This window comes from Salvelinus namaycush, chromosome 28 (assembly GCF_016432855.1).
Source record: "Salvelinus namaycush isolate Seneca chromosome 28, SaNama_1.0, whole genome shotgun sequence".
Classification (NCBI taxonomy): Eukaryota; Metazoa; Chordata; class Actinopteri; order Salmoniformes; family Salmonidae; genus Salvelinus; species Salvelinus namaycush.
This window is the reverse complement of record NC_052334.1, coordinates 25792437-25818056: the sequence shown is the minus strand read 5'-3', so window position 1 is coordinate 25818056 and position 25620 is coordinate 25792437. Positions and strand designations below refer to the sequence as shown.

General features: G+C 42.7%; 1 protein-coding gene across 4 annotated transcripts in view; it reads right to left on the bottom strand.

The window, feature by feature from the left end:
• LOC120023408 (G patch domain-containing protein 2-like) overlaps nucleotides 1–22641 on the bottom strand; it is a 28088-nt gene extending 5447 nt beyond the window's left edge. Inside the window, exons 1-8 of one of the 4 annotated variants that reach the window (XM_038967423.1) lie at nucleotides 22580–22641; nucleotides 20811–21500; nucleotides 15354–15415; nucleotides 12320–12484; nucleotides 11949–12028; nucleotides 11728–11823; nucleotides 11539–11630; nucleotides 3280–3368 (exon numbers count right to left, since the gene is read on the bottom strand). In XM_038967423.1, the coding sequence (XP_038823351.1) occupies nucleotides 3280–3368; nucleotides 11539–11630; nucleotides 11728–11823; nucleotides 11949–12028; nucleotides 12320–12484; nucleotides 15354–15415; nucleotides 20811–21496 (1270 nt within the window). In that variant the 5' untranslated portion in view covers nucleotides 21497–21500; nucleotides 22580–22641. The remainder of the gene's footprint in view (nucleotides 1–3279; nucleotides 3369–11538; nucleotides 11631–11727; nucleotides 11824–11948; nucleotides 12029–12319; nucleotides 12485–15353; nucleotides 15416–20810; nucleotides 21501–22579) is intronic. The other 3 variants (XM_038967425.1, XM_038967424.1, XM_038967426.1) reach the window with 3 other exon arrangements.
• Nucleotides 22642–25620: the final 2979 nt, after the last annotated feature.

Below are 25620 nucleotides of genomic sequence, written 5' to 3'. Positions count from 1 at the left end.
GACTCATGCATATTCACCCCCACACAGCAGCCAGCGACTCTACCCTGAAACATTGGTAGAGCGGTGCTAGTGGCAGGGGCAGGTGGGTTTTTGAAGGACACGACAGGGTAACTGAGGGGAGCAGAGTGGAGCGGTAGAGGGCGAAATAGTGCGCTGGGCTGCATTTCTGTCAGCAGAAGTGATGGCTGAGTGGTGGCGTTATTTGTCTTGTGCTGCCATACGGCCGTCGCACCAACCTGGGCATTAATGAGAGGGGGCCGGACCGTCGGGCAGGAACATGCAGGGTCTCAGACGCAGGTGATCTGTCACACAACAGCCCTGCTCCGGCTCCACCAAGGAGACACACAGAGATGGAGAGGCAGGGAGGTGGGCGCCACACAAGGAGGTTGGGGGTTGAACCCACCATGGGCATCCACTTGGGTCCCATGATAGAATGTAAAGTTGCTAAGTTACATGCCAAGCAGCTGCCAAGGTTGAAGGAGGGTGATATACACAAATGTTGGTTGCCGGCAAATTATGTAATAAATGGTTTGAGTAAACCAATCATTTACACAGATGTAAAATGGATAGAAAACAATACAACTTCAAATCAAACTGCGACGTACACAGTCAGGATACATGTACTAGCTTCTTTAAAAAAGTGCACTGTATGAGTGTGTGAGTTAGTGCTTATTATCAGCCCTCGTCCCTCATTTCAAATGAAGGGCACTGTGCAATACAGTGGGGGAGGGGGAAATTTGAATAATTAATTAGTCGGCATGTGAAACAAGCAGAGGGTATTAAAATCCATCAGGACCTTTATACTTACTGATTTATCCCTGCCAATGCATACAATGAATTCTCTTTTACTCTGAATGTAGATTAACCAAATGAAACGTGCCCAACATAGGTATATTTCTTGGAATAGTGTACATTGAAACCTTTTCTTAATTTTCTTTTTCAAAATGTATGTAGTAAAACGTCAATAAATCTCCCCCGCAATGATCCGCTTTCTTAAATCTAGAATTGAGGTTGAGATCTGAACACAGTATGCAGCTTAAAGGGCCAGTGTCTGTCTACATAATGTGAAAATGACACTTTTTTACGTTCTGTAGAACGGATCCTAAGCAAACTACTCCCTGTGATGTCTTTGGTCACACATTGAAACCAGGTATTTGCATTTTCCGTTCAGTTTTTGTTGGAAGGATGTGGTCTTCTTCTATTGTTGGATTGATGGTAGTGAGAAGTGTACTGAATGGCCAATTTGAGCCTGACAAGTGGAGTGGTCGTCCTATACAAACAGATACCTGGGTTGACAAGTTCTTTCACAGCCAGCTTCAACACTTGAGCTGGTAAGTGCTAAGCGTGTAAAGATGGAGGACACAGCAACAGCTGGGTACCATCTCAGCAATACCCTTAGGAACCCTGGGAGACACCTCCAGCTACAGGCCATGTTCACTACTTATTACAGAGTTTAAAATCAACCACAATACAAGAAACTCACTTCCCAAACTCTTCTACACTGGGGGGAAAAAGACCGACAAACTACACATGTATGTCTAAAGGAATTCTTGCAAATTCAAGGGAAAAAACGCATTTGAATGATAAACTATGAAAGAAAATAAATGTGTATGAAGAATAGTTCATTCCAGCTATAATGAGAATATCTATGACTATTTCTACAAATAAACTGCTAAATCATTTAGGAGCCGATGTGTATCTCCTGGCTTCTGTGGTATGACCAAGTAGAGGCATGGAATACTGTAGCAGGGCGCCAAAGTAAAGATTTATACAGAGCAGTAGGAGCCGCAGAAACTGCCATTGGATGACCATTCCCTGCATGATAAATCACTCTGGTAAGGGGGCATCAGACTCCAGAACCAGGAAAAACAACTTGGTACAGGGACATGGGGAGAGGAGGAAAATACTGTAAACTTAAGCATTAAACTTCAAAAAGGTTGTGAATATGTTAATAACTTTCATTAGGCCTATTAAGAGCTTTAAAAAATCTGCCTCTTAATAATAGTTATTATTTATTGAGAACGAGCAATCCGTTTTTCATTCCGGATCGAGTTGCCTGTTTGCACCTAGTCTACTTATTTATATTGAGTGGGAAATGTATCCTTTGATGATTTGATTTGGCTTTTATGTTTACAATATTTTCTTCTGTTGAACATAAACCCCATGTTTCAGCTCCAGCAGCTGGTTGTGATGTTAACTGAATATCTCTCCTGGGGGGGGATGTTGAGGGATCCCCATGCCTGCCTCTACATGGTGAATAACATGGAGAATATGAGGGGTCTTTAAAGGCCAGGGGTGAATCTTTTTGAATCTTTTTTTAGTTTTATGGGAAGTGGCTGAGCGCTGGAGAGGTGAAGGACGGAGTCGTTGGCCGTTCCATCACTCAGTGCAATAAATGGATGCAATCTGTATCCCAGTAAAGCATTGGCTGGTTTTAAATTCCACCTCTTTTATCCAAATGAATGATGGACCCCGGTACAGTGCACTGTGCGGCAATATCAATATACATCAAAGGCCAGCGCCCCTCACTAAATCAGGAAACCACCGGCATTTGTTATTTAAATGACAAACAGCGGCTGCATGAGCGGAGCAGGAAGAGGGGACTTTGGAGAAGAGGTGGACAAACCAATTCAAATTTCAATCCGGTAAAGACGCCAGGCCCGGAGCCATCAGTCTAATGAAAAAAGGCAGCTCTACGAGCCCAAACGGACAAGGGGGCTGCTGCAGGGTGCCACCTCCAATACGGTCTGCTTCCCATCACGGTTCCCTCAGACTCAGTCAGACCACTTTCACATGGGAGGACAGACAGGAGGCCCACAGAGCCCTGTTCTACCAACAAAACAGCACACACTAGTCAAGACTGAACTCTTCCCTCAGCTAATAAACAGTAAATATGTTGCTGTCTCACAAATACTGGAGACAATATTTGTAAGAAACTCAAGAATTCACATGTATCCTATATTCCTATATTAATGGATGTGATTCACATGCATCCTATATTGGTGGTTATAAAGGCTAATCTAAAGTAAAAGTAAAAAAATATATATATTAAACATTTATTTGAATATAAATGTGACAGGCATTGTACATTTTTGTTGGGTAGTAGCACAATATTTTGGTCTGTTGTTTTAAAAAGGACATATACTCTGTTAACCTGAAAGTGGTCTTGGGGATTAATTACTGTATTGTCAGCAGGATGTGTAATAAAGTAAGCGCCCCGATGAGAGGTTAGGTGAATGTTAAACAGGTCAAAGGTGCAGTAGTCATGGCGACAGGTACCTGATGTTGTGGTGACAGAGACAGCAGTGGTCTTCCTCCTCCTTTTGATGTCCCCTGTGCACAGCAGTCCCAGATGGACGTTAGTCTGCCTAGGTCAGAGACACAGAGCTGTAACATTAATCTCAGACAAAATCATTCAAACACCATCCTTTTCTAATTTCTATGGATCTGTATCCTGAAATGTGAGGAGAAAATAAAATAAAAATACTTTGTTTCAAATCATTATTCATTTATCTTTTCTGTTTGAGTCTAAAAGAAAAATACGAGTGTTGAACCTTTCTGCTATGGCTTTTCCATAGGCAGTTAGAAGTTTCTAGAACACTGCTGCAAGGGAATATCCAACCCTGGACCCAAAAGGAGTTAAAAATACTACAAACTGTTTTTCTTTACTGGAGGGAATCACCAGAATTTTGTTCCATTTTGTTCAGAGTTTTGTTGAAACGTGCACAAAAAATATCAGCGGAGGAAGAAGGAGTTGTAGGGGTTGTGCGTCTGTCGCTGCCGGGTCCAGTTAAACAAATTACCCCTGCTGTGGACCTCCTGTGTCATATGTCAGTAGCCTCCAAACGGGGAGGGCCCCCACAGCCCCCCACAGCCCCTCCTAGCCCTGATTACTGGGATGTAAAGTTAAGGTCAAGGTCCCCGCCATGGCTGGGGGGGGAGGGACTGACGTTACCAAGAGCAGGCGATGTGATGAGTTGACTCAGTGTGTGTGTGTTTGTGCCTGCGCTCATATGGTGCCAGTGCATGATATCGCCCACGAAATGGTGTATCATCTCACACGTTTCACAACACTATATCCACTTTGACAACAGTGTTTATTGGTTGAAAGCACCTGTAAAGACGCATCTATAAAAAGAAGAAATCTCTGCAGTGAAAAACAACAAAGGAAGACCATAATACAGCAGACCCCTGTTAACCGTGGTGTTTCATCCTGAGCAGTCAGCTACATAAACCTCCCTGGTCAAACATGTGCTGAGATAGGATAGGGTCCTGTCATGGCAGCCTTTTAACAGCCTGCATGTTCCATCCATGACCTCAACACCCATTAATCACATGACGGCACTGCAGGAGAGGGTGCAGAAAGCTGTGTGTGGAACGCTTTGAGCCAAGTCTATGTTGTATAATCAATAGGTATAAAAATAAATGTCTTGACTGTTATTCTCTCCCTGCTGCCCCACTAATAAAATCCCAGTAATGCATATTTCATTTACTTTTATACTTATTGATTACCTGTACTCCAGTTAGTAAATCACGCGCCTATCGATCCCTCAATCGTACCTCTGTCGGACAGCACATAACCAGCCATTTGTGCCCCTGATAAAGAGCTCAGACATTGAACTCCCCACAGTAAATCTTTGCAAACTAACTTTTTAATTCCAAAATCGATCCGTGCTTAAACGTCGCATTATTTCACGAGGCACGCCCGCGGTATTAAAAGTAATACCCTGATGCATTTGGTCTTTATGCATGGTAGTCCATCCTTCCATCGCTCCCCTCATTACACAGAGTCCTGATCGGGCAGGTGCTCTGGGGCCCAGGCTGCAGCCTGGCGGGAGAGATCCTGTGGGGGGAAGGCTGTCTGGCCTCTCCCCTCCAAGGCCCAGACTACAGGCTGAGCAGGGAACACTCATGGGCCACATGGAGCCCACAGAGACACTCAGTCACACGCTAATAAAACATTAGAATACCATTAGCTGGCTCATTAAGGAAGGCTAAACGGGACAACTCGTTTAAAAAATGGAACCAAAAGGCCTCTGGTAACAGGCTTGTTATGCATCGTTTGTAGCTGTTTGAGTAGCTCGCTGCAGGATAACATATTTACAATTTTACTCAAAGGTGTAATAAAAAGCTATTTTGGAAATTGGTTTGCAATAGAGTGGGTTTAAGATGTGATAAAGGGAAGCAGTTTGACAGATAAAACACACAATACATGTGAGTGATCTTCCTGCAAGATTTATATGGCAACATTACAAAATGAGCAGCTAAAAAGTCAGGTGAAAAGTTATGTTTCCTTGCACATGGGAACGTTTAACATTTCAATGTAATGTAACGGTAAACTAGAAGAGTCCCACAGAAAGAAGGGAAAGTCATTTAATTAGGGATCACCAACAAAAAATAGCAGAGCTGTATTGAGCCATGGAAAAATAACCCAATATCCAATAAAGAAGACGAACAAGAACTAAATTCTCGCAAAGACACATCGAGGACATTCAAGAAAATGTCTGAGCGATACATTTTACATGTCACATGGGTCATACAACAAAAAAGACACTCTTAAAAGCAGCGTGGTCCCTTAGGTAAAGAATAAAACAAAAGTGACACAGGGTCAATTATAATTCAGGTGCCCACAACCAAAAGCAGATATATCAACTAAAAAGAACACCTCAAAAGAAGAGGAGCAGCGGTAACAAAATGGCCACCTATTTTCATTAGGGTACACAGTACTTCAGGTGTGAACAGGATCTCAAGATGAATAGAGGTATTCAAATGAATCAGAAAGGATTAAAGTCTCCTGGGAAGCCGATCAATAGCCCCATATCAATAATCAATAGGCCACTCACACCAATATACTTACTGCTGACACCGAGATCTCACAATTAAAATGAAAACTGGGAGAGGAGTAAGACTATGATTTATCTTGCGCCGCAAATGTCATTTATAAATAAAAAAAGTCAATAGATATAACCGAAGTGCGAGCGGCTCAGGTGGGAGGCAGTTATGCATTTTAACATGGCCACCATCCCAAAACATTAGATCCAAATCCTACTGTTCACTGTGCCCATTCACACGGCCATACTAGGACAAATAACATGGAGTCCTATACAGCCTTTAGCTCTTCCTATCAAATCCCTGATGGTTGCCTCAACTCTACCAAAACAGGAGATGACAGGTTTTATTAACACAGTATTATTTCAACCTCTGCAAGATACAAGATTAATGTTTATACTTTCCTTACAGACAAAAACACTTTTCTTTCAAGGGTATTTTGAAATAAATAAAAGGCATATATACATGAGAGCTCAGTGATAAGAACTGATCATTTGAATAAGTTCCTCAAAATAAATGAAAATATAGTGAAGCCAATTATGCGAAGTGTAAACTTTGCGATGAGCAAGGTGTTATTTAATACATTTTCTGAATCTGAGTATCGATGCTCTGTGTTAGAGACACAGCACTATTATCCCCACCCTGTCAGTACCATGCTGATGCCCTATATAAGAATATTGATGAAATGTTAGCACACACACCAGTAAGCGTACACCAGTAAGCGTGTGTCATGTACAGTGCCTTCAGAAAGTATTTACACCCCTTTACTTTTTCCACATTTTGTTGTTTTACAACCTGAATTTAAAATTGATTACATTTAGATTTTGTGTCAATGATCTACACACAATGCCCTTGTTGTTTTACAACCTGAATTTAAAATTGATTACATTTAGATTTTGTGTCAATGATCTACACACAATGCCCCATAATGTCAAAGTGGAATGTTGTTTGACGATTTAAAAAAAAATGTATTTAAAACATTTTAATGCTTAAATGTTTTCAGTCAATAAGCATTCTTATGGCACGCCTAAATAAGTTCAGGAGTAAAAATATGCTTAACAAATCACATAATAAGATGCATGGACTCATTCTGAGTTCAATAATAGTGGTTACCATGATTTTTGAATAACTACCTCATCTCTGTACCCCACACATTGTCTGAACCGTCTCTGCTTCTCCTTCCAATAGGACACTTCCCCTTTAATTCCCAATTAAATAGCCAGCATCAGCTGCGAAAAAGGGGGTTATGATGGTGGTGTGAATGAGGGTGTGTTCAACCCTCAGTTCCGAAGCTTCTTTACTCTGTTTGTTTTGTTGTATTTAAAAGTGTGCTTTGTCTCAAGTTTAACCAGGATCGGATCCACTCATTTCTTCCTTTGGACTACACATCTCATTTGATCTCCGCAGTTTTGTCGTGGCCTTTTTCCGCTGGAGATCTGTTGGCGGATTGGATTGTCTGACAACTTTTTTTGCAAACGGTATTTCACTTGTTTGAGTGTGATTTATACCGTCAGTTGTAGTTGAAGACTACTGAGATTTGATACTGTTTATGGTTGTGTGGCAAAAGAGTTTGATATTTTGATTGTATGATTGAGACTGGGTTTACGCTACACTTTTATGAACGGACAAACATTGCGTGACTAAAGTCACTTGAGTTCACTGAACTCCTTTACTGGGCTGGACTCTTTTAGGCCAGAGGTATGGGACTTTTCTTGAGGAACCAGAGCTCATTGTTTGTTATATTGTTATGTGTGTGATCATTTATGTTGGTAATACAACCCACGCAAAATAAGTCGTTTTTTTGTTATTTCCAATGTTTTAAGGGTTTATGAAAAGTGTATGTCCATACTGACTTTTACATAAGTCTTCGTATTGGTGTAGACTTGACGGACCAGACAGGACTCATTCCCTCCCAAACAAAAAGGAGAAATCAATATTTTCTCTGGTAGGCACAACCTATCTGGCACCCCTACAAACAATAACTGCAAGTCAAAACCGTTACAACATACAGCTAATTGTAAGGTCCCTCAATTGAGAATGAATTTCAAGAAAAGATTCAACCAAAAATATGAGGAATGTTTTTCAATGCCTTGGAAAGAAGGGCACCGATTTGGAAAAAAAGCAGACATTATATCCCTTTGAGCATGATGAAGTTATTAATTAGGCTTTGGATGGTGTATCAATACACCCAGTCACTACAAAGATACAGGTGTCCTTCCTAACTCAGTTGCCAGAGAGAAAGGAAAATACTCAGGGATTTCACCATCAGGCCAATGGTGATTTTAAAACAGTTGCAGAGTTGAATGGTTGTGATATGAGAACTGAGGATGAATAAACAACATTGTAGTTACTCCATAATATTAAAAAATTGGCTGAGAAACTTTTTTTTCCTGAATACAAAGCTTTATGTTTGGGGCAAATCCAACACAATACATCACTGGGTACCACTCTTCATATTTTCAAGCATGGTCGTGCAGCATCATGTTATGGGTATGCTGCTCATCGGCAATGACTAGGGAGAATATTTAATTTTCTAATAAAATGAAACAGAATACAGCTAAGCACGTGAAAAATCCTAGAGGAAAATCTGGTTCGGTCTTCTGTCCAACAGACCTTTCAGGTAGGACAATGACCTAAAACACAAGGCCAAATATACACTGGAGTTGCTTGCCAAGACGACAGTGAATGTTCCTGAGTGGCCCAGTCAAGTTACCTTTTTGACTTAAAAATCGGCTTGAACACATATGGCAAGACTTGAAAATAGCTTTCTAGCAATGAGCAACAACGAGCCACCCCAAAGTAGTGGTAGGAAACATCACCTCCACTTCGCTGATCCTCAACACAGGGGCCCCACAAGGGTGCGTGTTCAGCCCACTCCTGTACTCCCTGTTCACCCATGACTGTGTGGCCACAAACGCCTCCAACTCAATCATCAAGTTTGCAGACAACAACAGTAGTAGGCCTGATTGGCAACAATGACGAGACAGCCTACAGGGAGGAGGTGAGGGCCCTGGCAGAGAGGGGCCAGGGAAATAACCGATCCTCTCAACGTCAACAAAACGAAGGAGCTGATCGTGGACTTCGGGAAACAGCAGAGGGAGCACGCCCCTATCCACATAGATGGGACTGCAGTGGAGAAGGTGGAAAGCTTCAAGTTCCTCAGCATACACATCACTGACAATCTGAAATGGTCCACCCACACAGTGTGGTGAAGGTGCAACAGTGCCTCTGTAACCTCAGGAGGCTGAAGAAATTTGGTTTGGCCCCTAAGACCCTCTGAAACTTTTACAGATGCACAATTGAGAGCATCCTGTGAGGCTGTATCACCGACTGGTAAGGCAACTACACCGCCCGCCACCGCAGGAGTCTCCAGAGGGTGGTACGGTCCGCCCAACTCATTACTGGGGGCACACTGCCTGCCCTCCAGGACACCTACAGCACCCGATGTCTCAGGAAGGCCAAACAGATCATCAAGGACATCCTTGACAAGGTCCTTTCTGTTGTTCTGGGATTGATTTGCACTTTTCGCACCAAAGTACATTCATCTCCAGGAAACAGAACGCGTCTCCTTCCTGAGCAGTATGACGGCTGCCTGGTCCCATGGTGTTTATACTTGCGTACTATTGTTTGTACAGATGAACGTGGTACCTTCAGGTGTTTGGAAATTGTTCCAAAGGATGAACCAGACTTGTGGAGGTCTACAATTTTCTTTCTGAGGTCTTGGCTGATTTCTTTTGATTTCCCATGATGTCAAGCAAAGAAACACCGAGTTTGAAGGTCGGCCTTGAAATGCATCCACAGGTACACCTCCAATTGACTGATGATGTCAATTAGCCTATCAGAAGCTTCTAAAGCCATGATGACATTTTCTGAAATTTTATAAGCTGTTTAAAGGCACAGTCAACTTAGCGTATGTAAACTTCCGACCCACTGGAATTGTGATAGTGAAATAATCTGTCTGTAAACAATTGTTGGAAAAATTACTTGTCATGGACAAAGTAGATGTCCTAACCGACTTGCCAAAACTATAGTTTGTTAACAAGAAATTTGTGGAGGGGTTGAAAAACGAGTATTAATGACTCGAAACCTAAGTGTATGTAAACTTCCGACTTCAACTGTATGTATATACTGTATTTAGTCAGTGCCACCCGACATTGTTCATCCTAATATTTATATATTTCTTAATTCCGTTCTTTTACTTTTAGATTTGTGTGTATTGTTGTGAATTGTTAGATACTACTGCACTGTTGGAGCTAGGAACACAAGCATTTCAATACACCTGCAATAACATTTGCTAAATATGTGGATGTGACCAATAACATTTGATTTGAAGGCACTGTATGTGTTGGGTGACTTGTTTAGGGGTGTGACTGTGGAGGGGGGTGACCTCCAGTGACTGTCCAGGGTAAGTCTGGACAGTCACTAGAGGATGGATTTGAGCTGCTTGGGGAGATGGATTCAGGCTTGTGCCGTCCGACGGGATACATCTGAAGCACCACTCGTCAATCCCCCTCTCTCCATCGTTCATTTGGGAGTATGATTTATACTTTTTGAAGTGAAGGGTCTTGAATCCCTCTATAAAGGAATTAAGAGGCTTCCCCTGAGACGGCATTCAAATGAGAGCATGGTAGGGATATGAGGGCTTTTTAATAGATAGAAATTAGTATTCACAATGCCTCAAACTGGAATCTGAAGGAACCTTTCAGGTGGAGAAGAAAGAGCCAGTTAAGAAAATAAATCTAAGAAGTTTAGCCTTTTCATTGCATTCGTGTTTTTGCCCATCAAGAAATGGTGGAGGGCTTTCTGAACTAGCCCAGGAGAGAGAGCGAGAGAACTTGAAACAGAATAAAAAATGCTCTGTAAATAGGCACTGTGGAACTGGAAACAATGCAAGGAAGAGTCTCAGACTGAGGGCTGTTCAGCTCCTCAACAATCCCCATGCCATGCAGATCCAGCAGTACAGGGGCTGACTTGGAGCTAGAGGCTTTGAGAAAAACTCGTTAGATAAACTTCTGCAATTATTTATATATTTTTTTGCGTTTTCAGAAACACTGGAAACCAAAGATTCTACAAGAATATATTCTATGTTCGAGAAAGACAACCTTGGAAAAATACATCAGTTATTATTCAGCGGAGTCTTATATCCCAGTGAGGAGTTGTCTGTTGTATAGACCAGGGGTCAAGCTTGCGCCATATACAGTACCTGACTGTGCTAGCTAGTCTCACAGGAGGCTGTGATGGGGATGTGGCTAATATCACACAAGTCTTTCTACAGCCTTACCCATGTCCTCATCCTAACATGACCTTCTATGACACCACTCCTCTCATTCACTCTAAAGACCATGAAAGCCCATGCCAATAGCACCAAAGCACAACTTTAACATGTTAGCCCAGCTGCTTGATGTGATGTCATCTGTATGCCCACCCGAGTCTGGAGGTCACGATGTCACACTTTGAGCTCCTGTCTCTGAGGAGTTGGTCAATGTTCTCACCCTCGCACATATTGAACATGTCTCTGAGGTACAAACTTTGATGTAGCATGCATTGGTTAAATCACGACTTGTGTTTAGCGACTGGTTCATTTAAGAGTTAACCATGTCTGTCAATATATTGAGCTTCAGAATGGAATGGGCTGAATGGCTCCAATAGGCCCAGGAGAGGTGGAGTTTAACCATGCCAACAATAATGAGTGCTGTGTGCATCCCCTACCTGGTTTTGCAGATGGAAGAGGAGCATCTCCGATGGGAGCTGTCTGGCACCATGTCAATGGGATAAACAGGTAACGGACACAGAGGGTTGAACTGGAACACATTTACAAGATGTTAGGAGTTCACCCAGACGCATCAAAAATAGGGCTAGAGCTGAAATGTCTTATTCAATAATTCAACACAAATATACCTGGCTCCGGTCTCTTTTTCCAATGGAAGGCAGCCATTGATAGGGGTCCTGAGAGAAATGCTTCATTCTCTCCATAGACACTGACATACTGTTGTCCTGCAACACATAGAATGTGGTATTTTAGAACATATCACATAACTTGTAAAATACATGCATTAAAAGCCTGGCATCCATTAATGTTTGTCAAGGAATGTGTTTCTAGTGTGCCACTCTGCCCTCACCTTGCTGGGAAGCCTCCTCCGGCCTTTCCTGATGCAGCGGGCAGCCACGCCAGGCAACCGGTTCAGACGGGCATGGTAACCTGCAACACGAAACCACACTGTTACCCAATCAGAACTGGAGTGACATTTCTGTTGTTTTCTGTTATTTCACAATGCAAATGGGCTCCCGAGTGGCGTAGCGGTCTAAGGCACTGCATCTCAGTGCAAGAGGCATCACTACAGTCCCATAGGGTGGCGCACAATTGGCCCTGCGTCGTCCGGCTTTGGCCGGGGTAGGCCGTCATTGTAAATAAGATTTTGTTCTTAACTGACTTGCCTAGATAAAGGTTAAATATTTATTTTTATGTATAGTATTTCGATTAGCTCATCACCTCTCTGAGTGGGCCGTGCAGGCTGTAGGAAGGTGGGTGGAGCTGAGTCTGGTACTTCGAGGACAGGAGGAGAATCTGGGTCCCAGCTGGGCAGCAGGCTGGGAATGCCCATCCCCCCCGCTCCACACTCCCCCTCAAAGAACCAGTCACTCTGCTCATCATCACCTACAGCACAGGCAGGAAATTCAACACTGTTAGTCGCAATGTATACATTGGGCAATTCCATAACTGCTCAATATGATTCTGCATGACATTTAAACAATGATACAAAAGTATTTTCACGGATGGGCTGCACCAATTTATAATTTAGTGCTGTACAATTAACCATGGAATGAAGTACTGACTGCATGAGGGCATCTTTCCTACTTGGCCTGCATCAATCCTCTCTCTATTTGTTGACAGCCTCTCCCCCACCACACAGCAGACCACCCTGGTCCCCAGACACTGCTCTCTCCACAGACCTGTCAGTCAGCGGGGCGCATGCCTCTCACAGTCAAGGTGTAGTGACAACTGTTAAATCAGGGGCCGCCTCGCCCCACCACGGCTAATGAGATTAGCAGAGGCTTCAGCGCTCATTAACACGACATGACAACGCCTTATTAGAGCCGCCTGGGTGCCCGGCAACCAGCCTATTGTATCAGAACCTCTTTCTGTCTAGTCTTAGCATTCTGTTACACTTACAAAGAGCACAGGCATAGCTCCATCCTTTGAACATTCAGGTAATGCTAGAATTAAAAGGCTTATTACATGCTTTTTGTTTTCATTTTGCACCATTATTATCTTTGCCATCTTATTTAATTTGCAGATACAAATGAAAATGACACAAACCACATTTTCATCCACAGTTTGTATGCGAGGAAAGTCATACCGTATAAAACAAAATCACGATAGCTGTGATGGAAACAGGAAGTTTTGGTGTAATTTTATAAATGCTGACAGAATTTGTTCCTTTGACATGGTGGGATATTTTTGTGTCTAAAATCTATTATGGGGGAAATGGCGGTGGAAACACATTTGTGCGCAAATACTCTGAACAAAAATATGAACGCAACATGCAACAATTTCAAAGATTTTACTGAGTTATATAAGGAAATCAGACAATTGAAATAAATTCATTAGGCCCTAATCTATTGATTTCACATGACTGGGAATACAGATACCTTTTAAAAAGAAAACCAGTCAGTATCTGGTGTGTGTACCATTTGCCTCATGCAGTGCGACATCTCCTTCACATAGAGTTGATCAGGCTGTTAATTGTGGCCTGTGGAATGTTTTCCCACTCCTCTTCAATGGCTGTGCGAAGTTTCTGGATATTGGCGGGAACTGGAACAAGCTGTCGTACATGTCAATCCAGAGTATCCCAAAAATGCTCAATGGGTGACATGTCTGGTGAGTATGCAGGCCATGGAAGAACTGGGACATGTTCAGCTTCCAGGAATAGTGTACAGATTCTTGCTGAAACATGAGGTGATGGCGGCAGATGAATGTCACGACAATGGGCCTCAGGATCTTGTCGCGGTTTCTCTTTGCATCCAAATTGACATAGATAAAACACAATTGTGTTCGTTGGCCGTAGCTTATGCCTGCCCATACAATAACCCCACCACCACTACGGGCACTCTGTTCACAATGTTGACATCAGCTAAATGCTCGCCCACATGACACATCTGCCCGGTACAGTTGAAACTGAGATTCATCCGCAGAGAGCACACTTCTCCACCGTGCCAGTGGCCATCGAAGGTGAGTATTTGCCCACTGGTCGGTTACGACACCAAACTGCAAACAGGTCAAGACCCCGGTAAGGAGGACGAACACGCAGATGAGCTTCCCTGGGACGGTTTCTGACAGTTTGTGCAGAAATTCTTCAGTTGTGCAAACCCACAGTTTCATCAGCTGTCCGGGTGGCTGGTCTCAGACAATCCTGCAGGTGAAGAAGCCAGATATGGAGGTCCTGGACTGGCGTGGTTACACTTAGTCTGCAGTTGTGAGGACGGTTGGACGTACTGCCAAAAATATTTAAAACGATGTAGGCTTACGGTAGATAAATGAATATTCAATTCTTTGGCAACAGCTCTGGTGGACATTCTTGCAGTCAGCATGCCAATTGCATGCTCCCTCAAAACATGAGACATCTGTGGCATTGTGTTGTGACAAAACTGCACATTTTAGAGTGGCATTTATTGTCCCCAGCAGAAGGTGCACCTGTGTAATGATAATGCAGTTTAATCAGCTTCTTGATATGCCACACCTGTCAAGTGGATGGATTATCTTGGCAAAGGACACATGCTCACTAACAAGGATGTAAACAAATTTGTGCACAAAATTGGAGAGAAATAAGCTTTTTGTGCATATGTAACATTTCTGGGATTTTTTATTTCAGCTCATGAAACCAACACTTTTACATGTTTCGTTTATATATTTGTTCAATATAATAATCAACATATCGAACTAAACTTGGAGTCACACAATGATATGGTGTGTGGTTCTCCCACTACGATTCGGAAAAGCATACAGTTTATTAGGCTACAGATTAAATAACTTATGATGGACTTCACAGGGGGAACTTGATGCTCCTTTCCAATAAATATTGACGGTCTTATTCTGGTGACATGAGGATCGATGCTTGACTGCCATTTGACAAATAAAAATATTCTAGCTCTTATCCATAATAATCTCATCATGTAGACTAGCCTACATCCACCGCATCTGCGAGCTGTTGGCTAGAGAGACCAGAGTAGCACATTTGCTATTTAAGGCAACAGTTTGTGACAAAACTATCGGTAGAGTTTAAAATGCGATGGAAACATATTGAACTTTACATTTTATTCAGTACATGAAAAGTAGATTTTGTGTGCACTACGTCATTACACACTCATTTTTATCTGCAATAAGTCAATTTATTGGAAACACACCACTGCTGAGAGAATGCACACATTTTCTTTATGCAAATTCTACAATATCTGCATGAAAATCTGTTGCCAACTAGATGGAAACCTAGCTAGTGAGAAATAAATATTATGCCGAACATTAATACCTTGTCTTCCCTCATCGTTAGTGAAGAGGCCAGGATCACTGCTGCATATGCTGCTAGTTTCACTGCAAACAGAGGAAGAATAATATAATTGTCAGTATGCATTTCATGTTGAACTTAGCAGTCTTTTTGTAGTGATAATACTGATGTGTAACAAGAAAAATAAATATGTTGTGATGGATCATTTTAAAATTTGTGCATTTTAGGGTCAAAGAAGGTTGTGCATTTGAAAATAGAACAATGTGAAGCAAAAACGTGCAAGCTCACTCCAAAAATGTTAACATGCAACATTCAATAACAAAATAATGAATCAGTCCCGAGCTAGAGGTCAACATAAATATAAAATGACACAAAAAGAGGAGGGGCGCTCTCCCCACTGGTTCCCATCCCCAACACAAAGGCATGGGGAAGGACTCTGGTCGAAGCCACTGAGTGACATGCACAATCTAATTGAATATCCTCCGCTGTCAGCTCCAATCTAATCTGTGCTGCGTTCTGGAGGATGACAGGAGTGCGGCAGATTCCCCTGCCTTCTCAGTCTGTGAGCAGGACCCGCGGACGTGCCTCCACACAACAACTGGCCAGCATCTGCTCTGAAGGCTGGTCCAGCCCAGGCTGCTCCATGGCTGGCCCTCTCCATGCCCCCAGGCGTCCCCGTGTCACCCCTCCACCCCCCTCTGCCCCGGCCCATACCCCACCCTGGGCCTCTCTGCCTCTGTCACACCTCTGCCACTTTGGGCTTGGAGCTAAATAGACCCGCCAAGGTCACACAGGAGTCAGGACTATTTGTTTAAAACAAAAAAATATTAAAACAAAATATTGGCTTAATGAAGTGGACATTAATGGAGTAAATTTTAGAACTGTGTTCTGTGAATTTTAAGAATGAACATGTCTGTACATATTTCGTTTTTTGTTGTGTCACTTTTTTAGATTATTACATTCAAACTGCCATGGATGGTCACTGATTTTGTCTTAAATTCTCTCCCAGCATGCCAAGTAGCAACTGCAACACAATCATCCATGCTCAGTCCTTTGAGGCCATTTGTCCATTGGGTCAGAGGAAGTCTGAGGGTCTTGTTTGCGTTGCATTTTGCTTTGTGGTGATCAGCGTTGACCTTGGTGACGAGGGAGAGAGACTGGCGGGGTCAGATACACGCTGATATGGTTCTTTGCCATATTGCACAGGAGTGGCGGTGACGGCAGGCTCAGACGAGGCTGCTGCCAGATGGTCCAGCACCATCTCACTTCACACACCCAAGAAGCAGATGTGAGAGGGACCAGGCCTCTCCAGGGAATGTGGAAGACGTCTGGCCTAGCCAAGAACTCCAGGATCATCCCTCCCTCCCCACCCCCAGACCCTGGTTCCCCAGGCCTCTACTCAGCTGTCCTCCACCTCTGGACACACGGATGAGCATCTGGAGCAGGGCTCTCTGTTCCACAGCAGTAGAGGGCATATCTCCTCACCATGAATCCTCCTGGCTATAGGCAGCAGCCCCTATAATAAACACTAATAGCCCTTTCAGGACGATTGTTACTCATCCTATAGCCCTTTCAGTTATCTGTCTCTGTCTCGCTATTATATACAGTGCATATGGAGAGACCTGAATATAGATGTGCAGCGACACTCCCCATCCAACCTGACAGAGCTTGAGAGGAACTGCAGAGAAGAATAGAAGAAACCCCAAATACAGGTGTGCCAAGCTTGTAGAGTCATACCCAAGAAGACTCGAGGCTGTAATTGCTGCCAAAGTGCTTCAACAAAGTACTGAGTAAAGGGTCTGAATACTTATGTAAATGTAATATTTCAGTTTTTATATTTTAAATACATTTGCAAAAATGTCAACTTTTTTCTTTGTGGGGGAAAAAACGATTGAATCCATTTTAGAATAAGGCTGTAACATAACAAAATGTGGAAAAAGTCAAGGGGTCTGAATACTTTCCAAATGGTCTTAAGGAGAATATTTTGAGTACAGGATACACATGCACAATAATTATCTTTCTCTATAATAGAGAAACATTTAGAAATATGCACCCTTATCAAAAATAAGTTATGGCTCACAGATGGCAGCGGTACAACAGTTTCTTCCATTTCTGAGTTAAAAAATGTTTGTGCTTCCTATAGGGGGATTTAGAGCAAAGTTTGAAAAAGATCACAGGTATAAACAATTAATTAGAGCCACACATTAACTATTTATCCGTATTAAAGGTGTAATGTGATGTCGCTGGGAGCAGCCCTGAGCCAATGTGAAACCGTTTCCATTAAGTACTGCCTAATTAATCCCATGAATAATTGAGGCTGCCATTTTTCTTGGGACCAGTAGAAACACCTCTCTCTTTCATCTCCTCCCATGACCTTTGTCAGGAAAAGTTGACAGACCTTTTAGTCAAACTTAGCCTGTTTCAAATGCACTTGCGAGAACAAGGATCATTCCTGTGTTAGTATCAATTACAGGTAAAGCTCATCAAAACACTTGCCTGATGACTCAAACTTGTTTTCTTCCACTGCTCAGTCTGAGATTGCCATCATTGAAGTCGTTTGTGGTGACGTCAAAATAAAGGGTGTTGTACAAAACAAAGTCATCAGTGATCATCTCTAACCAATCAGAGTATCAAAGCCAATTTCTAAATGCAGCTTTACCCACGTGTGTTCTGACTGGCCCAACCCATCAGTTTATGGGACTAATCAGAATGGTTAGAATGTGTTTGCGTTCTAGAAATCGTTGGATAGGTACTCAAATCTAGACTCATTGCGGAGAAGAAACTAACGTCTGTGGGTGTGGTGTAGCATTTGGCCAGATCAAGGAGTTTGGGTAGCCAAGCAATCAAAACACACGCCTCCCATTTCTTCCCAGAGAAATACTATCACGTACTTTGCATCAGGCTCCATATCACTAAATAAGCCTTCACACTGACGTTCCCTTCAACCATGGTGGCACTCAATTTAGACAAGGACAGTTACGTGTTCTAAGACACGACAACTGCATTCCAGTGTGGAATAAAAGCTCCCTTCTGACAAACCTCTGTCATTTCTGGGTGAACTAATCATTTCCCCACACGGCCCAATTGTCTGCAGACAAGCCAGTGAGGTGAAGCAAAAACACAGTATCCAGATTAGGACTAATCATTAGGATATAATCCCTGGCTCCTGGGAGAGGCAGACCAGTTTGCGCAGAGATTACGGGTCGGCCGCCATTTATTGAGCCTGGGCTAATTCAGCAGAGGGGGGACAGAGACAGAGGCGGGCAAAGCACAGATAACAATGGCTCTGTTGGCTCTTCAAACAAGCCGCCCCAATCCAAATCCATGCCCTCTTCCATGGGCGTCTTGAATATAAGGTTATCCCACCCTCCCTGAGCTCCTGTAATTGGATTAGTCACAGAGATTTATGAAAATGAACTTCAGCAAATGGAATACAGCTCTAAACCAAAACTCTTCGTAGAGTTTTCAAAAAATCCAAATTAGAAAGTGAATGTGTGGAGTGTGACAAATGCACACACAATGGTTTGTGCTTTCCGGTGGAAAGGTTGTCCATGTTGAACACACCACCAACAGTACCAACACCACAGCTGTAGACAGAGGCCATGTCCCTGTTTGCCTCCACCCACAGGTGAGGCCTGCTCTCTGGGCCAGACTGGGCACCAGGTGGCCATCCTGCCAGCAGGCCAACGCTGCTCTAATCAAGGATGTGGAGCCCAGCTGGAGTTGCCAACATCTGCTCCCAATGCACTTGGGCGGCTAAAGGCAGGCTCTGGTCTGTGCATATACTGCATGAGCTGTGACCTTAAGGCAAAGGACGTTTAAGAGATCAAACACAGAATATGAAGAGGTTAATGGAACGAACAGAGAGAGACTACTGAAACCTAAAAGGGTTCAAATACATTTTAAGAAGTAACTGAAGTCTAAAACATCAGATGGATGGAGCATAGCTTTTCCTGGTGTCTAAATATGGCTGTTGTACCACTGTCAACCCCCCATCACTTGCTACCATTTTCCCATTTCCTTGGACTCCAGCAGGACTTAACCCAGAGATTGTTTAGTCCTCAGTACAGAGCGGCAGTCTACTGAGCAGCAATCAGCAGCCTTCTGTTGTGTAAGTGAGAAATGATTGACAGCGTGCCACGGTGTTCCCATTTATTTCTTCTCCCGAGCTGTTTTCTGTCAGAACGGCTATTGATTTTTCCATAAAGTAAGAAAACAAGTACCGTTGAGGGGCCAGGGAGGTCAGGACAAATTAAACCAGAAGATGTAAAGCCCTCTGTCTCCCTATTATTGGTTACCACAGACTTCTTCTCCATGTTTTTTGTATTGGGCCAACAGATAATGAGATCATCAAGGGGAATAACCAGTGGAGGCAGGTGTCTAGCAGTGGGAGGGACATTGGGGAGAAGAGACCAACCAGCTTTACACACAGGCAGCACTATGCACTTTTTTGGGACGTCTATGGAACTAGCCTATTCCTCCATGGTCCAAGTTTCTATTTTCTTACTAGTGTAGTATACAGACACTGATGATTTCCACTCCGTTGAGGATAGCAGAGGTTAGGTTAGATTATTCACTGTGAATTTTTATGTCAAACTGGCTCAGCCCTAAAGTGTCCAGGCAGGACTGAATAGGCCTATTTAGTAAACCCATTATTGTAATTAATATGACAGCATGGTAATTGATTGGTTCCAATGTCACTTATAGGCAGTCACAGTAGTATATCTAATTTAGATTTATTTTTATTTTTATGCACACATTGCAATGCACTCAGTTGAACTCAGGACAGACATAGCTTCAAATATTAAGAATAAGTTAGACATTTATTTTGAAACGAATCAATACCTCACCAAGCGACTTATTTATTTGTGACAATTTCTCCCAGCAAAGTAATGAAATGAGTGATGCCTTGCGGCCACAGTATCAGAGATCCCTCCCCACTTATCACCTCAGAGAGAGAGCAGATGAGCAGGAGAAGGGAATATCATTCATTTTTTATGTCAATTCAATACTTGAAGGTGCAGAAGCATCAATGTGATGCACTTTTTGTTTTAGATGGGGCCACATTGAATATTGACAACTAGATGAAGACAGGCAGTATAGATCATTTTAAATGCCGCTGTGTTTAATTGCCTCTGTCAGATAGTAGTTATGCCTATGACTTTTATATTACGGGCCAAACTGCCTCAGTAACTTCACCACCCAAAGGGTAAATGGAACGTGATATTTAGGGGTGATTTGTAGTTTGACTAGGTCTGTGTCAACAAAGGCCAGCAATAACATATTTTACAATTGTAAGCTATATTGTAAATATTGCAAATGTTGCAAATATTATGTAATATTTAGGAAATGCCAAATGAAAACACTTAACGTAAAAAAATAAATATCCGAAAATATTATATCCTTTTAGATGTTATATTATTGTCCTGCCCAACTTGATATTTTCTCACACAAAAATAAAATTGATGTTTAGAACATTACCCTTCAGACATATTCTCATCAGAAGCCTCTCGTTGCTCCTTGGCCTCCAGGACCAATGGGATCTTATCCTTCCAGCACTCCTCTGCCCTGAGGCCCACTCCATCAGCCTCCCTGTCCACTCCCACCCAGCCTCCAGCGCCCTTCTTCAGCCTGGACAGACGCTGCTTTTTGGATGACCTGTGGTTTCCCCCCCGCTCGCCATCCACCCCTGACACCGTCAACTTCTGCTGCAGGCTGACCGTCACATCAGAGGTCATGCGTTTGACCTTCCGCCTCCTCCTGAGTGGCCGTCCCGGGGTGTTCTCTGTGAAGGAGTCTGACTCAGGCCAGGAGTGCTGCTTGGTCTTGATGGCGTAGCTGTTGCTGGAGCAGGAGGGCCAGCGCTTGGCCATTACCATGTCGTCTGAGTCACTGTAGTTGGCGGCGGAGGGGGCCGGGGCAGCATTCTCCCGGCAGTCCTTGGCTGCTTCGTCCAGGCTGGACTCGGAGGCCTCACTGAGGCAACGGCTGTGCTCCAAGGGGTGGAGGGAGGAGTCACAGCGGCGTTTACGTCCCCGGCGCCGTCGGACCTGCCTGCGCTGTTGCAGAGGACTCAGAACCATCTCCTCCCAGAGCTCCTCTAGCTTGGTCTGCTCTGAGGTCTGCTCCAGGGCTGACACCAGGTCGTGCACCAGCTCATCCATCATGCTGCTGGGGGACAGGGGGAGAGGAATACTGGTAAGCTGGAGCAGTACAGCTCCAGTATACTGTAGATGTGATTGGCACATGAATAGAATGAGTATGGTATAAATTGACACTAGCTTATGGTGCGTCTAGGATAAGATGACAGTGTATGCTGCTGCTGGTGTCAACTACAACACTCAGAATCCTCTGAGAAGCTACTGTTAAAGCATAATGTACATGACTATGAAGATGTTTGTTCAACTAATTGAACAATGATTTGGACCCATTTTCAATTAACAACAATTGTGTTAGTCTTAATACAACCTTCATAAACCCTTCATAGGGCCAAGGTAGATGCTTTACAACTTATTTGTATAAAACAAACTTGCAGGTCTGGCATCTGGCACTTTGCCACAAGTATCACAAAAACATTTGCTTAGGTTTTCTATAAAATGCTTACTGATCGTTTAAAGTGGAACCTATGATTTTTTTCAGTTTAAAAAAAAGTAATAACTATAATTTTCTCTTCTAGTGCAGTTTGTTTTCTGTCAGGCAACCTACAGCGTTCCTCGGTCCACTACCCAGGCACAGTAACAGCAGTGACTGCATAGCCTACAGAATGAATCTACTCACAACTCATTCCTTATTACAGCACTGCTACTACTGAAACACTTTTGAATAGAACATGAAGACAGAGTATAAGAGATCATTTGACCATTAGGCTATAATCAGGACTGAATATGACCAATTGGAAAGGGGAAGAAAACTATTATGTAATATATATTGTGTGTAGCCTTCAGCACTTCGGCAGACTCCAAATAACTAGAAAGTTCATATCGTTCTTCAATTTTGATTGTTTCTTCTATCGTTCTAAAACTGACCATGATAATTAGATAACAATAGGCCTAGCCTGGGGAGCGAAATGTGCTAAGAAAACCACAAACCAAAACATTATTGTTGCGAAACCTTGATATCTCTTACAACGGTATCGTGACACAATTGTTGTTACTGCACTTAAAATGAGAACGCTGTCTGAGATTACATGCTCCGTTTCTCAATGAAATGATATCCTTATGTTATGTAACGATGCTGTTGTTTCCACTCACCAGTCGCAGTTCCTGCTTGTTTTGTTTTCACAGCTGTAAACATGAGACGTACTTCCGCCCCGCTGCCAAACGAATGAAGTAATTTCCGCCCCGCTGTCTTTTTTCGGTCTGTGCTCTCTAAATCAAGGCGGAGTTGAGTATTGACAACTGCGGTGCTGAAATTCATACTTAAAAAAAACACTTTTATCGGAAACAGCCACCGATGTTTTCCTCATTTGTGAGGAAAACATCGGTGGCTGTATTCCTTAAAAGTATAAACTTAAGCAAATCGCGGGAGGACCGCAGTTGTACAGGGCAGTTATGCATTTTTTAAATTTACATTTTACAAGTATCGACTCATGTTGCTAGCAAATCGCGCGACTAGTTATCAATACTAAACTCTGCCTCGATATAACGGAGTTGAGTGTACCACGGCTAGCGCTATCTGGGATCCTTGGGACGTCTCTATCCCATTGAAGTTAAAATGAAGTTTGAATCCCATTGAAGTTAAAAAGGTCCCAAGGATCCCACAACCCAGATAGAATCTTTATCCCACCCATAAAAAAAATCTACCTTAGTTGAGCTCTCTGCACTATGCTTAAAGGGACAGTGCAGTTAAAAACGTGATCTTTCACATTAAGAGGTCTAAATAACACTGAAATTGTGAAAATGGTGATAATGCCCTTTTTGTGTAGGAGCTGTTTGAAAAAAATGCCTGGATTTTCAGCCTGTTCAGATGGGATGGAACTTTTAGCCACATCATGGTGTCACAAAGTGATCTGATTATATATTAGACCAATGACTGTTCATCTGGGTAAGGGGGTGGGCTCTTGACCATCCTATCAGCCATTCAGAAGATATGTAAATATCTTCAAATTTGCTTCCTAACAGCCACACAATCAGACTGAGCATTTCAAGGGCCAATGGAGGCTCAGGGAAATAAATTATAACAAATATATTTTGGAGTTAGTTTCATTAAATACACACACACAGAGATTTATTAGACATACCGTGATGACTTAAAACATTTATTACAAAGACTGCATGGGGGCTTGAAGCACATAGGCTACCAGAGTCTAGTTATAGACATCATACAACAAGGGAATAGAATGAATATCTTTATTTTGTATTTTTTAAAGGAAACTTCCCAGAGGGCAATATAACAGTACATCATGTCAGGTAAACTGTTTTCTTGACCAGGCAGGCAATATATGGGCCTATAATACAGCTAGTATGAAAAAAGTATTCCTAGTGGTTTGCAGAATAGTTCCCTCAAAGTGACATTGTTCCTTGTGTGTTGAGAAAGACCAATTCTAAATGTATTAGATACGTGCATACTTTTTAAAACAATAGAAATAAGTGTTTTTAGACAATGTCTGACAAGTGCCAATAATGGAAGTTTTCTTCAAAGCGAACGTGTGGCTGAATTTACCACTCCTTTCAACTCTCAAATGAAGCCAGGCTAAGTAAAATAAAACATTTAATTCTCTGAGAAAATTAGCACAAAAGCCATTTAATCTCTCATCTTACTCTTAATAACTGCACATTTCCCGTTGGGCCCATGGGAAAGGGCCTCTCTGTACCGCTGCCACCTTATCGGTCCTCTCCATATGTCAGCATGCTGAGCGGCTCCCTCAGTACCCAGCCCCCGGCCTCCTCTCACCGGGCCTGTGGGAGAGCTGGGCTCCAGGGCCCGCCATTGTTCTGGCCTGGGAGGCAGTCCGGGGAGAGGCCTGAAAGCCGGAGAGGGGGAATAAAAAAAACTCAGCCACTGCTTCATTAAATGCCAGCCTTTCACAAGCAAACATATCAGAAACAGCCCCCTTTCAGAGGCGGTAATTAGCAATTTGGAAACCTTGCCCCCTCAGGATATACAGTTTCAATTTAGTCGGCAGGACAGCTTTAGATTCTAAGGCACTTAATATTCATTGTTTCTCCCATCTTCCCAATTTCTCAACGTACATTGTCTAGCCTTTCACTGGTGATAAAGTTTTTTTTATCTGTCATGTAATTCTTCTTTTCAATGAGCCTTCTGCAAGAGAAGTAAATTTTTCTAGATAATTTTCAAAGGGATTTGTCAAGAATGTGTGGGATATGATAGCAAAGTGCTTTTCAAGAAGCGCCAAGCCGGAAATCCTGTAGAGTTGTGCATGCTTGATTAAGTTGAGAAGTAAATAGTCTGTAAGAAAACTTGGGGCAACTCTGCCACAGAGGAGACTCTCCCCTCCACAGGAAAGGGCATATGGGTCTTTGAATGTCAGGCCAACAAAAGCCTGAACAGACATGCAAGAAACTTGCATCACATGTTAAATATGACTGTGATGACAAATGGAGATTGTAAAAAAGGCCATCTTCAGACAGCTATTCTAGCACGGCCTAGGCATCCTTATGCTGTAGCACTTGCTGTTGCATCCGGCATGCACAACTCTACAGGATGTCCGGCTTGGCGCTTCCCGAAAAGCACTTGCTATCATATCCCACACATTCTTGACAAATCCCTTTGAAAATAATTTATAAAACAGTATAGCTGAAATTATTACCATTACTTTTTTGACCATTGTTTGGTGGTGCTATAATTCTTATTTTGCTGCCTGGATGAGAGGGAAAATGTTTGCAAAGTGTTTAATAACCCAGGACACACGCTTTACCTCAGGGGGCAAGAATAACACTTATCAGGGCCTCTCCGGATCCTTTGTTTCTTAATGCAACCCATTCCATTCATTTGCATTCTGCTTTGTCTAATAAAAATAATTGATTTTTGCCTCTTTCACATAAATGAAAAAGGAATGTGATTAAGAATTTTGTCCCCCCCCCAAACAAATCTAAATTCCAAGATCCTCATCAAAAATGGAAAAATACATAACTCATTAAAGCCAAAAAGAAATAGCTTAAATTGTAAAAAGAGGGACAGGGAATGAAATAATTAATGGAGTCCGAGTGAGCTATCTTTCCCAGGCAGAGCGTCACTAGGGAAGCAAACTTCCAGCCAGCAGAAATGAGCTACCTATCTGTGAAAAGAGTGACTGCTCCATCCTATTTGATTTGGCTTCCCTATCATCTCT